The 15630-nt window shown below is 29.1% G+C and overlaps 1 protein-coding gene across 9 annotated transcripts; it reads right to left on the reverse strand.

Moving 5' to 3' along the window:
* Positions 1-1237: 1237 nt before the first annotated feature.
* Positions 1238-15151, reverse strand: LOC126838208 (mitogen-activated protein kinase kinase kinase 15). 9 transcript variants are annotated; one of them, XM_050572416.1, is made up of 24 exons: positions 14885-15147; positions 14368-14543; positions 13655-13802; positions 13391-13585; positions 13127-13296; positions 12870-13038; positions 12654-12763; positions 11373-11656; positions 11116-11275; positions 9439-9598; positions 9204-9373; positions 8919-9102; positions 8728-8861; positions 8516-8643; positions 7905-8209; positions 7596-7831; positions 7363-7518; positions 6700-6789; positions 6218-6605; positions 6047-6152; positions 5764-5968; positions 4892-5123; positions 1628-1704; positions 1238-1549 (listed from the first exon to the last, which is right to left on the reverse strand). In XM_050572416.1, exons 4-24 carry the CDS (start codon positions 13505-13507, stop codon positions 1426-1428), a joined length of 3705 nt encoding a protein of 1234 aa, XP_050428373.1. In that variant the 5' UTR covers positions 13508-13585; positions 13655-13802; positions 14368-14543; positions 14885-15147; the 3' UTR covers positions 1238-1425. The 9 variants fall into 9 exon arrangements, with proteins under 9 accessions (XP_050428373.1, XP_050428370.1, XP_050428369.1 ...); XM_050572413.1 differs by lacking the exon at positions 13655-13802 and having other exon boundaries at positions 14368-14540; positions 14909-15148; XM_050572412.1 differs by lacking the exon at positions 13655-13802 and having other exon boundaries at positions 14909-15148.
* Between the last annotated feature and the right edge of the window lie 479 nt (positions 15152-15630).

Raw genomic sequence — 15630 nt, forward strand, 5'->3', positions numbered from 1 at the left:
GTTAAGGTCAAAATACAGTAACCCGGTTAAATACAGTTAACATATACATTTTCCCGTCACGCTCAGAATGGAGTAATCTGGAAAAATATAATATTCCAATTACCTGGTCAAAAACATTTTTTCTAAGCGTTTTAAATTAAGCTCTTATTCGTTTAGATTTTTTTTATTGCTAACATTATATTATCTACTAGTATAAATTAAGTATATAATAATAGTATTTATAAATGCGAAAAGGGCGAGTGGAGGTCTCTCTCTCTCTTTGGGCAGATGACAGTTAGAGGAAAACTTTCATCCTCATACTTGTACCTTTAAACTTACAACCGATTAAAATAACACATACATTAATAATTGTAAATGCCACAGACATAAAATACCACAACAAAAACCTAACGGTGAAAAAAGGGTAGTCCAAGACCGACTCCAGAAAAAGTCAGCCTATCAAAGTTAGAGCAATGTTAGAGATCATTCCTTTTTGCTGGCTTCAGCATTGTGAGTGTCGTCTTAGTTTTTTATGAGGCACTGGAGTGATTATGTATGTCGATTGGATGAATATTCATGTGCGTCTCTTCGTGCATTTAGAACTACCCTCCTTAAAGCGTCCTTACTTCCTCTCCACTAATTTTGAGAAAATTTCAGATTTTTGAAATTACTACTTGATATAAAATATTTCAAAGAGTGAAACTATTAAAACTGCTAATAATTAATGTTAATGTTAAATGTCAATAAATGGGAGTTTTTCTCGAATTTCTGGAAAGAAGTAAACTTTATTTACTCTTCCCTGGCTATATAGTATCATTTTAAGCAAAATAATTTTCTTAAAATCTAAGTCTGAGTAAAAAAATTGTATTAAATCTATACTACTTAAACCTAAATTATATTGTATAGATTTTGCAATTTGTTTTCTTTTAAGCCTGCCATACATTTTGTCAGTATAATTGTGTAATAATTTTGATTTAAAGTCAAAAGTATAATTATATTTATCTAAGTATGAAACCTTTGACACATTAATATATTTATTACTTTTACTGAAATAGTTGATATCAATGAAGTCTAAAATTTCACTGAATAATCTAAGATAAAAAACAAAACTCCGTAGCTAGTTAAAACTTTTAATTTTCATCATAATTGTATTACACTAATTATGATTTTAACAAATGTAAAATTTGACTGTCTAGCAGTTACTATTAAATAGACAAATAAATATGATATTTCATCAACCATGAATAAAAAAGTGGCGTAGAAAATATACCAAAAATAGTTTTATTGTAATAAATTACTTTTAAACTATAGTTATGTAAGTAATAATTATAAAACCAATATTAGATTTATTACTGTAATGGATAAACAAAAACATTATTGCACATAATTAAATGTACATAATAAGATATACCTACTAAAATAATTATACAGGTTAATGAGTGGTAACTATTCAACATAGTTATTATTTAAATGGTTAATCATATGCTGCGTAATTCCATCTGGGTTTGAAGACTCATTCAATAATCTATGTCTTTCAATTGCTTTCCATAGTTTCAACTCGACACCGCGTCTAAACCAAAATAAATAAATATTAAATTAATTAAAGAAACAAGATGCCTTTTTGGTGAACACAGCTAGTAAAAAATACCTCAAACTTAGGCTTCTAAGATCTTCTCTAGTGACGTTTTTTAGTAAATCATCAAATGTAAACTGTTCATAAACTATCTATAAGCAATTAAAATAAATTTATTTATTTATTAAAATTAGTTAGAAGTAACAGCTAGTTGAAAAAAGCTAGTTCAGTGGGGTCGAGAAATAGTGGGGACAAAGCATATTGGGGCAGGGAAGATCACAAAACTACAGGAATTATTATTACTGAAAGTGATAAAAATCACTTTCAAATAAATGCTTCAATGCTAATCTGTAGATGGTGAAAATACAAATAACGATAAAAGAATTATAATAACAGTAATATACTTAATAGGGTATTTTTAATATTAGGATACAATAAGGGTAGATACAAAATCGTTTCTCTATAATAATTTGTTGACGTTACCCATTTATCTTAATTCACAATATAAAGAAAATGTTTTCATATAATTGTTGACATTCAGGCATAGCAACTAAAAAAAAGACAATTAACCATAGTCAAACTGTAATTTTTCCCTTTCTATTTGGTGTTATACAATTTTGGAACTACTATCTTCGGTATAATTTTTAGACCTTGAACCTAAAAAATTTTATTTAGGTTTTCTTCTCGATTTTGAAGGGTAAGTGGTGAACTTTAAAAAGTATTGGCCAAATAAAGTACCCTTAAGGTACGATTTCTGATCTATAGAGTTGCTACACTAAGAAATTGGTTCAGCGGTTTAAAAGATATTGCGTGTCAAAACACAAAATTAATCTATTTTTATTTTTATTTTTAGATATGCATCGAAGCTACAATAATTACGTATATTTATAATTACATTATATTTATGTATATTTTCTAGAGTATGGTACATTAGGGTGTGAATTGTGAATAGATTCTAGTTATAATTTTAATATACTGGATTAAGTGCAATGTTTAATACTAGCTAATATGTTACATACAGTACAATAACTATTATCGTACTAAACCAGGGTTAACTTAAGGCCAGTGCCTGCCTAGAATGGCATATTTATTAATCTTATATATTAAATTTTTTAAATAACACAATAAAAATGTTAATCATTTTCCCTTGTTTTTTCTTAGTAAAAAAAAAAGTTTGACTATAATTTTTGAGAAAATTGTATGTTACATTTTTACAATAGATCTTCTGTTTAATTTTCAGACCTTTAGACCTAAAACATTTCTGGAAAAAGCGAAATAAGCAAAAATGTTTCACCCTCCTTTCTAGGGGAAAGGGTTTATAATATTTGTTTGGATTGTCAACTATTATCGGTGGTACTATGGCAAAAAAATATTCCAAATAAATTTGGAACTGATTAGACCATTTTAAAAAAATATATTATTATAGAGCGCTGTAATTTTAAATTGATGTACATTTTTTTGGGCGTTATTTTCGATTTCAAAGAGAAAGGTGAAGCTTTCAAATATTTGGCATAATAAAGTACCATTCAGATACAAATTTTGATCTATTGAGTTATTTCTATACATGGGTAACATCCTTAATTACTATACGCAGGGGATCAACCCTAATCAAGGTGGATACCTCCAATACAAAAAATACATATTTAACACATTGTCATTAAAATGCTTTTATCTATTCTTTTTATCTCTACCATTAATGATTACAGATTCGCATTGAACGTTTATTTGAGAGTGATATAGTCACTTTCAGTTGTTTTTCTGCATTTTAAGGGGATTTTTTAAAATGTTTTGTCCAATTAAGTACCTTTCAGGTATGATTTCTGATCTACAGATATTAAAGTTGCTACATGAAGAAATTGGTTAAGCGTTTTAAAAAATATTGTGGGTCTACACATAAACAAAAAAAAAATATATAAAACACTCATCATTGTAAAAACAATACCTTTCTCAACTCCGCATCGAAGCTAAAAGGGAAAAGTTACATTTTAACCGTAGTCAATTTTTTGGCGAGTGAATCTAATCTAGTCAATAGGTATTGAAAATATTTTCATTATATTTTTAATTACGATGTATTACACCAACAATAAATTATTATAGACAGACAATTGAAGAGTCTAGTTTCAAAACCAGTTATAAGCAATATTTGAAAATTTTCACAAACAAACAATTTCTTTAGTTCTTTTCCAAAAAACAGTTGGAGTTAGTTATATTATCTTTATATGATATTAAATAATAGTTTTGCATACCATACAGTGTGGCCATTAAAAAAAACACATTTTAAAAATGTCTATTAGTTTTGAAACTAGACGCCTCAATGTAGTCAACTCTCATCGTATACACCCTGATACTAAAAATACATTTTCAAGCATATTATTGTCAGTAGATACAATGCTTTTGTCAATATTTGTATACCGTTACCAATTTGCATCAGTGTTTATTTGAAAGTGATTTTATCACTTTCAGTTGTAATAATACATATATACCATATAATACATATAGGCCTTAATAGCTAAAGCTTTGGCTTCACTCCCAAATACATTTCTTGCTTCAACGAGCTAATGTATCACGAAAAAATCATTACAGATTAATTTTATGAATCAATTACAACTATATTATAAACGAAACAAATTAGTAATGGTCGATTTATTTTATACTAGCTGCCCGTGTATCCCGCTTTGCCCAGGAAAATTAATAGATACCAAAAAAATTTGGGCAATAATATTACACACGTTGTGAAAATGCACATCTGTGTCAACTTAGGTAGAAGTTAAAAGGAAAGAGCAACTCATCAACACGCAAGACATCTGAGTTTGAGTTCTATTCAAACTGTTAGTTTAGATTAGTTTTTTTTTTTACGTTTAATGACTAAACCTGCTCTGCAATATACTCTATAAATCAAATAAACCAGCATACTATCGGATTAGCTGTTCCGGAGCCAACTTGTGACAAAGATTCTCAGTTCACATTTATAAATGGGTAAAAACACCAAATACAAACAAACTTTTGGAGCAAACCCTTGCGGAACTTTTTGAAACTTACAGGTTTTTGTTGAGGATACATTATACGACCATGGCCGAAATAATCGAAAAAAAAAAAAAATTAGAAAATATTCTTTTTATTGTAACGGACATGCAGGGTAAGTTTCAAAAAGTTTCAGGGGGAGGGGGTGCTCCAAATGTTTGTTCATATTTTGTGTTTTCACCCATGTATAGATTAGTTTCATAAATGTTAAATATTAACTACTAAATAAATAAATCATGTGTTGATTACTTTTGATTGTATGATCGAAGTACTTAAGCATTTAAACGATTACATTAGCTCTTTAACTGTAATACTCACCCGTCTAATTGATTGTTCGTCGATGCCTTTAATACGTAACCACTCTATGAGATCTTTATTGTCTTCATCAATTTCTTCACTAATATTAATTGTGACATCACAGGAATCAACAATTAAAGCATTTTGTTCAGCGATAGTTTTTAATAAAGCTACTTGATTCTTTTGGTCTTCTAATGTTTTTTTCAATAAAGTATTGTATACTTTTTGATACTCTAATACTTCTTCCATCAACCTAATTTCATACATTTAAGATTTTTAAGTTTTACTTGTAAATTGCATATGTTATTATAAATATAATACAGTATACATAATAATTTCCAATCAATTTAAATGTATACTTTTAACTGAAACAATAACATAATGAATATTAAATAATATATTAAAATGTGATAAGATAGCTAACTTTTGCATTTCTGGATAAAATAAACTAATAAGCTGTAAATTATATATTACTTCTTGTTATCTAATTACTCTTCCGTTTCTTAAATTTTTGTTATCTTTTAATAAATGACCACCTTTAAAAGACTTAAATTCTACCGCAGTATTGCTATATCCTCCTCAAATCTTTCTTTACTAATAGCTTAAACATTATCTGCTACTTAACCTCACACATCATTTAAACATTCTCATTAGCTTGATATATTCATTTTGTCTTCAACTCATTCTTTATTATGCTATTGTTTTTAGATGAAAGAATAACAAAATAATTAATAAATTTAATAAACCAATGATTGTAAATAAATAAAATGATTAACTGATTGTTATATACAAACCTCTCAAACCGAGATAGCTAAATAAAAACATAAGTATTACGTTCAAAGTTCTTAATAATTAGAAACTGTTAAAATCAATACATTGAAAATAAAGCACACCTATGATTTTCAGCTTGGACCATAAGTAGACGTTTATGAAGTTCATGTTTGCCCTTCGGTGATAGACTTTCTAAATAGCTATCATCTGTTTTATGAGATTTTATCGATGAACCAAATGAGGGGGAACTATTTTTTGTATCATCTGTCATGGAGAATATACTACCTTCATGTTTAATGTCTTTGCCAGGAAGAATATCGCCAAATTCTGTAAATAATGGTTAATGTATTTAGTTCCTAACAATATTATAATGTATTATGATAAAACAACAAATTAATGAAATACCCGGTGTTAAAACATTAATGGCTGCTTGCACTGCACTATGCACTAAATTGTCAAGAGCAAACATCCAATGAGGTTTGATTTTATGTAGCCGTAGTACGGATTTTGCCTAAAAATGTATAAAGTAAAACTGAATAAAATATACAAAATTACATTTTTATGATAAATCCATACTGCTTCTTGAAATAAATACAAGGAAAAGTTTAATTGATGCACAGCATTTGAGTCAAAATCTAGTTGATCCTTTAAATTGTAGATAGTCTTCTCAATTACATTCCTGTTTTGATTGGTAATATAATCCCTGAGGCCCTTCATCAGCATTTCAAGGTGTTCTTCTTCCAACATGGATTGGCCAAACTCGCGTCGAATATAGGACATCCAAATTTTACACAGAGTTAATTGGTCATGAGCCAAGACACGAGCCAATGTCGTTCTACGCTGAGAGTCCTTTTTCAACATGTAGAAACCATCATGCTCAGAACTTCCTGCTGTACCCATGTCGATTTCGGGAGACACTAACGTTCCCGACGATTGTCGTCTGTGGCCGTCGTGTGTATCAAAACTAAATACACAATAATGTAAATAATTAAAGAATATGTTAAAGCTATATAATTAAAAAAACTAACTAACATATTTTTATGTGATAAGAGAAATACCTGTCATGAGGGTGCAGCATGTTTGGTAAGCTGATGGGAGAGAGAAACTGGTTTCGTTTGGTTGTTTCGGGTTGGGATTTTGTTAACCAGCTGTGTACAAACACACTCCAATGTAAGCGCCCTCACTAAGTAACACATTAGTAGCATAAATCTGAAGCATTTTGCATTTGTTATTAGCAACGTTACAAGGCAAATTTTAATTTTATCAGTTCAAAATAATATTTGTATGGTTATAATGCTAGGCAAATATTATTAAAAATTGCGTTTTTTATTCCGAACAGATAAATTCAATACTAGTGACTTCAAAATCATGTTTGTTCTAGAGAAATACTTGATAAAAACTATAAAATAATTTAGTGAAAAACTATTAATATTTCAGAATAGAAGGGGTTTTTATTTTTAATCATCACCAATTTATATTGATATTGAGTAAAATAACTTTTCAACAACCCAATTAAAAAAGTTAAACAAAAACGTATATTAATCAATTTTCTAGTTTCAACTGTAAAATATATTATTTTTTTTAATATTAAATATATTACATTATAGAAAATACTGTAAAACATGCTTAATACCTCAACCATAAAACAAACTTCAATAAAATTGTATTATAGTGCAATTTGATTAATAGATTAAATAGTGTTAATTATTTATAACAATTACCTATCTTCAGTGGGAATTTTTTGTTTATTTGCATTATCATTAATAATTTCTTGATCAATTGACACTTGGTTGGTTTTTAAGCCCTTTTCTGCTGGTACAGATATGCTACGGTTAAATTCTAGTGGAGCAGTAAGAGCTCTAGAAGTTTTCTTCTTCCTAATATTTTCGTAATATAGTTATTCAACATCTGTATAGAAACTTCAAATAATAGCTTAATTAAAATTTTATCATACTCAGACATAAACAAATCTTCCAGCAAATCAGTAGCCGTTGCACGTCGATCAGGATCAACTCCAAAACAGCGGAGTATAAAGTTTTTGGCTCGTTCACTGAGTTCAGGTGGAATTTCTGGATGCATTTTATAATAACCGACTTTGAAAACAGCTGCTTGTGGTGATCCAAGTTCTATAAATGGTGGTTTACCAGTTGCCATTTCTACAACAGTACATCCTAAAGACCAAATGTCAGCCTAAACAACAACTATGTGACATTATCACAAATAAGAAGTAAATATATCTCATTACAATAGAAATTATACAAACCGGAGCACCATAACCTCTTTGACCTTTGTCTATGACTTCAGGAGCCATGTATTGTAGTGTTCCCGTGAATGTGGCTGTACTTGGGCAAAGTCCGGCAAGACGTTTAGAAGTTCCAAAATCAGAAATTTTTACTACACCGCTATATGTGTTCACTAAAACATTGTCACCCTTTATATCACGATGAACAATTTTTTGATCATGTAAATATTTTAGGCCTTCGAGTATCTGTTTGGTGTAAAATGATATAGTAGATTCATTTTCCTTCAATGGACCCCATTTAGAACGTAAAAGAGCAGACAAACTCCCTATAAAAATAGTTTTATTTTAATGATATTCTACTATAAATTTATATAATACATTGTTACTATTCACACATCGTTACATCCAAGCTGTTAGTTTTTTACATTTAATAATAATTTATAGAAAAATGTTTGTCAAATCAAATGTCTAGTATTTTTTTATCCATAAAAACAAAGTACAAGTATACATTATGGACTCAAAAAATGGGGTTTTTTGTTTACTACCCTAGGTTAATCTTCATATTATTTAAATTGTATAGCAATAAAAAAATAGAGTAACATATAGATAAGCAGTTAAACAAAAATACACACCTCCGGGAACTTGTTCCATGAATATTTTAAAGAAACCATTTTCTGATATTGAACCTAAATACTGCACAATATTTCGATGTCGCAACTGAGAATGAAGTTTGATTTCTTCATGCAAAGGTTGAACATCACTAGGTCATAATATTATTTTATTAAAAATAAAGCTAATAATTAAAAATGAGGGCTACAAATAATCAATAGTTTAACATAGATACCCAAGGTTTCTCTCTGGTATTTCTTTTACAGCAATTCTGACTTGAGTATTAAGATCACGCGCTGCATAAACAATTCCATATGTACCTTTACCCAGAACAATCTTTTTCTCAGAATCGTCAAGTTCGTATTCAAACTAAATATTTAAAATTATTATTTTCTACTAATGAGTTATCATTGTTAAAAAACTTACTTTGATTTGTTCGCCAGTAGAATCAATATCTAAATTTGTCATCATTCCTTCTTCACCTTCGGTCATTTGTATGATGAGATCATAAAAACGTTGTCGACATTGAGACGAAGGAAAAAACATTTGAAAATCATCAGAGTTTTCATGGACGTATAAAAATAAGCATCGCTCATCCCTTTTGTATGAACTAAAATCACATTTTAGACATGTGAATGAAATTAAAAATGAAAAAGGTTCTATACCATTACTTATAGAAAATATTAAACATAAAAATAAATTTGTACGTACCTGACACCTCGAATCATGTTGGCAACAAATAACCAATCATGCACTTGTTTGCAATTGCCTCGCATATTTTCCATACATAAATTCCAAACATGTATTGATTTTTCCTCAGCGCCAAGATTTACATTAACATAACTTGGCATAAATATTTTAGAAGGTTCTAATACTAATATCTAAAAATAGTAATTCAATTTATTTTAGGCATCTAAATATTTATAATAAAACAAATTTTACTCACTGGAAATCGAATACTATCATCAATTTCAGTTTTGGTAGCTTCAACGAAATAATCCATCCAGAAACTAAAAATTTGCTCTTCAGCTGTTGTTTCAACTTCTTCACTTTTTTTACGGAATCTACTGATTAGCAAAATATTTCCTACTGTTGAATTCAAGTACCTGTTAAACAATAATTTTTTTTTGAAGTGAAACTTTTTTAGGTGCGTTGTAAGGGTAATTAACCCGTGAAACGAGCGAACGCAGATACATATAGATATACAGTAACGCCTGGCTTTCTTTTATTCTCTTTTGTGCGGATCTTTGTATACAATATTGTACGAGTTCCCCCACTTTTTCAGCTTTTTCTCTCTTTCTCTCTCTCTCTCACACATATATATTTATATATTTGATTTGATTATAATATCTAAATAGATATGTAAGTGTATGTTGGCGTTAAAACTTCGCCATTAAAATTAAAATGGCTTGTAATTCTGCGTGTGTTGATTTGTTTTCACTGACATTTTACGTTTGCACGAAAGTTCACTGCATTTGCCATAGAATAGTACAAAATGCATTCAAGTTGCGAAGACGTTAATGATCAACCCCCACTAAAAAAACTTTTTTGTTTTTTCCAATTTAATACTATTTGAATTAATATACAGTCTTTACATTAGCATATCTTTTATTACACAATTTTTATGACACCGAGTTCAGTAACACACCGTTTTGAAGTTTCACTTCTGCCGCGGGTCCCGAGACCCACACAATTTTTTTTTTTTAATTGTCATGATTTAGGTATGTTTAGGAAAAGAGAAGAAAAATAATAGCAAGATCATAGTTAACCTGAGATACAAGGTTAGACCCCACATAATCCAACATACTAGCCTACTAACCTAAATCATTTACCAAACTTCAGTGGCGGCCTGTAGGAAAATATTCAGGGGAGACTGAAAATTTAAACTATAAATACCTACTAAAATAAAAACATCAAACAAGAAAAACCTTTTTTGTCTTTAATTTATTAATTTTTTGAACTGCAAGTGTTGTATTTGCAACATACAATTTTATTTACATATTAGTATATTATATTTATTTAATGCTTTGGGAAATAGCATATTTTTCTGATTTTCCTAAAAAATGTCTTATTGATGACAATCCATCAACACTCAATTTCTTTTCTATTATTATTTATTAGTAGCTAAAGATTTTTAAAGGGAAACTCTGTTTCAAAAACTCCCTTGATATACTGCCACTGCCCGACGTAGTCAAAATTATCATAACTAAAATACCAAACTACACTGACCCTATAATGTTTAATCTTTTTAAATGCCATACATTTTTATCATATCACAATTGCCATTACCCTTAAGATTAACACAACCTCATATAGCTAATGCCAGAATTACATCGAATGTACTAATTGGAAAGTAGTTCCACAAATTACTAAAAACTTCACCAATCTTAATCTTTCTAAGAAACCCTGATGACATTGACCCGGCGGTACACACATTAACATCTTCTATCAGACATGCAGCAATCATCGCTATCAGAAAAGACGTCTCACCAAAGGTTAATAACAATAAGCTATTTCCCCATAAAAAAAGGAACTAAATAATGACATAAGGAAAGCACATATCACAACATATTATATAAAATAGATAAAGTAGATACATTACAGTGTAAAATATGATACATACCAGTTTGGAGGTTTAAGCTTAAACATACATTCAGCAGCTTGTATTGCTTTGCTGTAATCTTCAGCTAGGACACTGATTTCGAAAAAAGTTGCTACATCCCAGTACTCTTTGAGTGACCATAAGCTACCTTTCTTGCCAATCAAATTGTTCAAAACCATACCTAGTATGAAGCAATACAATATATATATATACAATTTTTTTTTCCAATGTTATTAACTTGCACGTCAAATTAATATAATTAATTGTGCAAAGCATACCTATATGCTGAAGTTCTTCAGACTTTGAAAACTCATTTCCAGCAATTACTAACAATGTAGCTAAATTTATACCAGCATATTCATTAGGCTGTACTTCAAATCCTTTCCGATACCAATGTATAGCATTTTGAAGAGCTGATTTATCTTTATATGAAGATTCAACAAATTTATCTTTGTAAATACGACCACATAGGCAAACCATATCAGGTATGTGGTTTTCTTTTTTTTCCAAAGCCAGTTCAATTACTTGTAATGCTTTTTCTCTGTCCCCGGGTTTATTACGCCTTAAATCAAAAAATTATTCAAAACTAAAAATTATTATTATAATCTAATTTTAACTTCAAAAAGTAGCTGAGAAGATATTGTTTATACAACTATATGATGTACAATTTTTTTTTTTTTTGTGTGGACCACGACTTCTTCTGTACTGCTGAACCAATTTCTTCATGTAGCATTATTATAGAACAGGTTTTGTACCTTAAAGGTACTTTGTTGAGCGGAAATTTAAGAAGTTTTTTTTTTAGTTTCAAGTTGAGAAGCCAATAAAAATTAAAATCATTACAGCTAAAATATGAACTGTTTATCTACGATTGTTAAGGTAGATTTAAACGTTTGGTTTCATTCACACATCTTGTTTGTAAACATGTCATTTACACTTGCGCAAAAAATGGCTAGCATAATTTCAAATTAAACTCTGTCGGATCTGGTGATCTCAAATGAAGCGAGTGCAATAGTGCAGCTTTTAAAGACTTAAATCATGTAGAAAACATTACAAGTTACAGAATTATATAAACAGATTATTTACACACTCAAGTATTGGTTTAACCTTGTGCCAACCGCAGATTTTTTTATGAAGCCTCTGATCTTGCTCTACTAGCTTAATTGTGCAATTTATATTAACTTAATTCAAGTTTTCCTTTAAAAATATGTGCACAACTCCACAACACTTGAGTATGTACTTCACCTTAACAATCAGAAAGCGTCAGCTTAAATCAGATTTAAAATTGGTCCCACATTTATAATGCAATAATAAAACGAGTGGGCACGGATATAATTTGTTTTTTTTTTAATTTAGTACTTGAGTTACGCCATAGGCTTAACTAAGTCTTATAATTAATATTTTAACACAACAATTGTTGATTAAAAAAAAATCTGGTTTCTCTATAACGAGTACCTCAATAAACAAATTGATTTTATTTGGTCCAGACGATTCAGATTTCAGACTGGAGATATAGTAAAATATACATTAATTCTATATTCTTAATATAAACACTACAATACCTGTTCAATGCAAATGGATACAGAAAACGTAATACTGGAGTTTGTATGTAATTTTTTTTGTTCGGAATAGTTTGTATATCTTCTACAAGGTGAACCATTGCATCATAATCCTTTATAAAATAAGTATATATATAATAATATAATATAATATGTAATATATAATAATAAGTATTAAATTGAACCAATCAAATAAGTTTAAATGCTCTATGAATTTACCTGTATATCTCTGAATGAAATCAGCATATTAAGCACTACATCACCAGAAAGAACATGTGGATCATCAAGTCTTTTTCTCATTATATGTAACGTCTTATGTAATTCTTCACCAATAAAGTTTTCTCTTGCTTTTCTCAAGTCGGATAGAAATTTTTCTTTAATATGAACTCTTTGTAAAAATGATAAAATAATAATTTAAATAAACTTGTATTTACTTAATTTGATATAACTTATTTACTAAGAACACAAATAATCACTTAGTTTGAATCTCAACATCTTGGAGCAGTTTTTTTAACTTCACAGTAATAGGTACTCTTGGTTCAAAAGCAGAAGTTCCGCTTTCATCTTGAAAAGAGGGGTTAGTAGTAAGACATGAACCACAATCAGCTAACTTATATGAAAGAAATGTGTAAGCACCACAAGACAACTGCGGAAATATATGAATACAAAATATAGTTAGGTTAGTTAATCTTGAAAATGATCAATAGTACTACCAAATAGTTAGTTACTAAACTATTAACCTTTAATCGTAAAGTGACTTCCGTATCTAGATCATTAAATAACATAATATTTTGTTTCATTCCAAAACTTTCACGTACTCCTAAATGGTAAAATAGTGAACTCTGTTGAAATTGCATAGACAAGTCTACAACTGCAACATCTGCATTGTAAAATGTATCCAATTCGGTGGTTCCACCAAAATCTAATTTTTCAAACTGGAATTTTCCGAGAAAAACAAATTACTTTATAAACATAATAATATATGGAAGCTATAATGAACTTACAACATGAAATTACATAAATATTTCATGTGTTCAGTTTTAAATTGATGTTTTGGACTAATTATAGAGTTTGTCTTAATAGGCTTATACAGTTAGGGTTTTGCTGTTGCAGCACAATGTAATGTTATTGCACCAAGACAATGTCTGTAATCTATAAACAAACTCTGCATATAGTCTAAAACATCACTGTAAAACTAAATAATTTAATACATTATTTATTACAAGTAATTATTGCGGTAAATAGACACCTAGTTCACTAGTTAACTAAATTTCTGCTTCCAACAAACTGTATTTTAAACCTGTGAGCCTGTAAACTTAACCTAGTGAGCGCTAATCACATTTTCACTTGATATTGCACATAAGGGTTAACTACCATTGGCGGAGATCAAGGGGGGGCTCGAGATTCTAAAAACCTTGAAAAAAACATTAAAACTTAAAATAAATGCTATATTTCAACAAATCTCTTAATAAAAAAAAAGGCTATTTTAAAAAGCATTGATTTTATGTTTTAAGGTTTTTTAGTATACCAATCCCCCCCCCCGGATCTCCGCCAATGTTAACTACTGAAAGCGTGTGTCAACGTTCAACACTTGTCACACTGTGCTTTGATTGGTTGTCTATATGTTATCAGAAGGAATTTCAAATAAAAGGTATCTAGATAGTAAGTTACTAACTAACAATGCCTATACATTTTATTTTATTAAAAGTTACATTACCGAAACAATAAAGAGATTAGCGCAAACCATTGTGCATGCTTGTTTGACTTCTTCCAGTGCTCTTTTACGGTGTGACAGATTACTAGTTTGTACCACATCAATAACACAGACAACATCCATTTTTGTGCGATTTGATATGTCACTACTGACACTTGTACTGTGAGCAAGACTTCCTGCTGAAACAGTAGAGTAATGTAGGAAGTGTAATAATTTACTTATAATAATTAAATATAATGAATTAACTGTTATTTCTGAAAAATAAATTTTGTTAAATAGTTATTAAACAAATAATTTGTAATCAATTATATTTTAGTAAACAAATGTTTCTTAAAGAAAAAAAAACTGACGATTAAAAAGAAGTTTAATTCCTAATCTTCATTTTGATGTCTTTATTTCTACCAACAAGTATAATTTAAATCATAAAATACCTAACTTAATTCCAAAAAAATGTTAAAAACAAATTAAATCCTCGCACTTAGTTTATCTTTAAACTGAATAGAGTATACAAGTGTCTTACCGGCCGAATCGACATCAAGCTTACCGATAGAGCCAAACATGTTAATTTTTCTCTCATGAACACATTCAAGCATTTAAGTGTGTTTAGTATACTAAGTATAAATACAAAAATTGTATAAAAAAACACGAATTTAAATTTATTGTTTCTAGAACTTATCGTAGTATATTATATAATTTATAACAAATTAGTTAATGAACTACCTAAACTGTGATAAAACTGTAGAGTGTAGACAAAACACTAAATAGCAAAGTTCTCAATGTTGCCAAATGTGTATTAATAAAAGTACAAAGTAAAAACATTGGTCATTTAAAAATATAATGCATAGACCTATAAAGAAATGGACTGATAGTAGAGAGAGAGGTCCGAATATCGACATCGTTAAAAAACACAGATATATATAATAAACTAGATTGCTAACTAGCGATAAGAATTGAAGCCGACGGTCCGCCATTCTGGTGGGATTTATGTGTGTTATCAATGCATATAATATACATCTGTATATAATATATATACTATATCAATATTATATATATATATATTAATATATGTGATTGTTATAAACATATATTATTCTCGCGTGATAAGGTTCTAATTCCCACCAAGATGGCGGAAAATGGCTGCTTCAATCTTCTCTATTGGTGGTATGTACAGTTAGCCGTGACAACATTTTGTCATGAGTAACATGATAATACCCGATAACAAAATTTTTAACTCATCTTATTAAAATATTGAATTTTAATTATTGT

Source organism: Adelges cooleyi, unplaced genomic scaffold (genome assembly GCF_023614345.1).
Source record: "Adelges cooleyi isolate 19-005CV unplaced genomic scaffold, UGA_ACOO_1.1 ACOO_flye_CR_arks_rails_tigmint_CR_PRNA_30, whole genome shotgun sequence".
Taxonomy (NCBI): domain Eukaryota; kingdom Metazoa; phylum Arthropoda; class Insecta; order Hemiptera; family Adelgidae; genus Adelges; species Adelges cooleyi.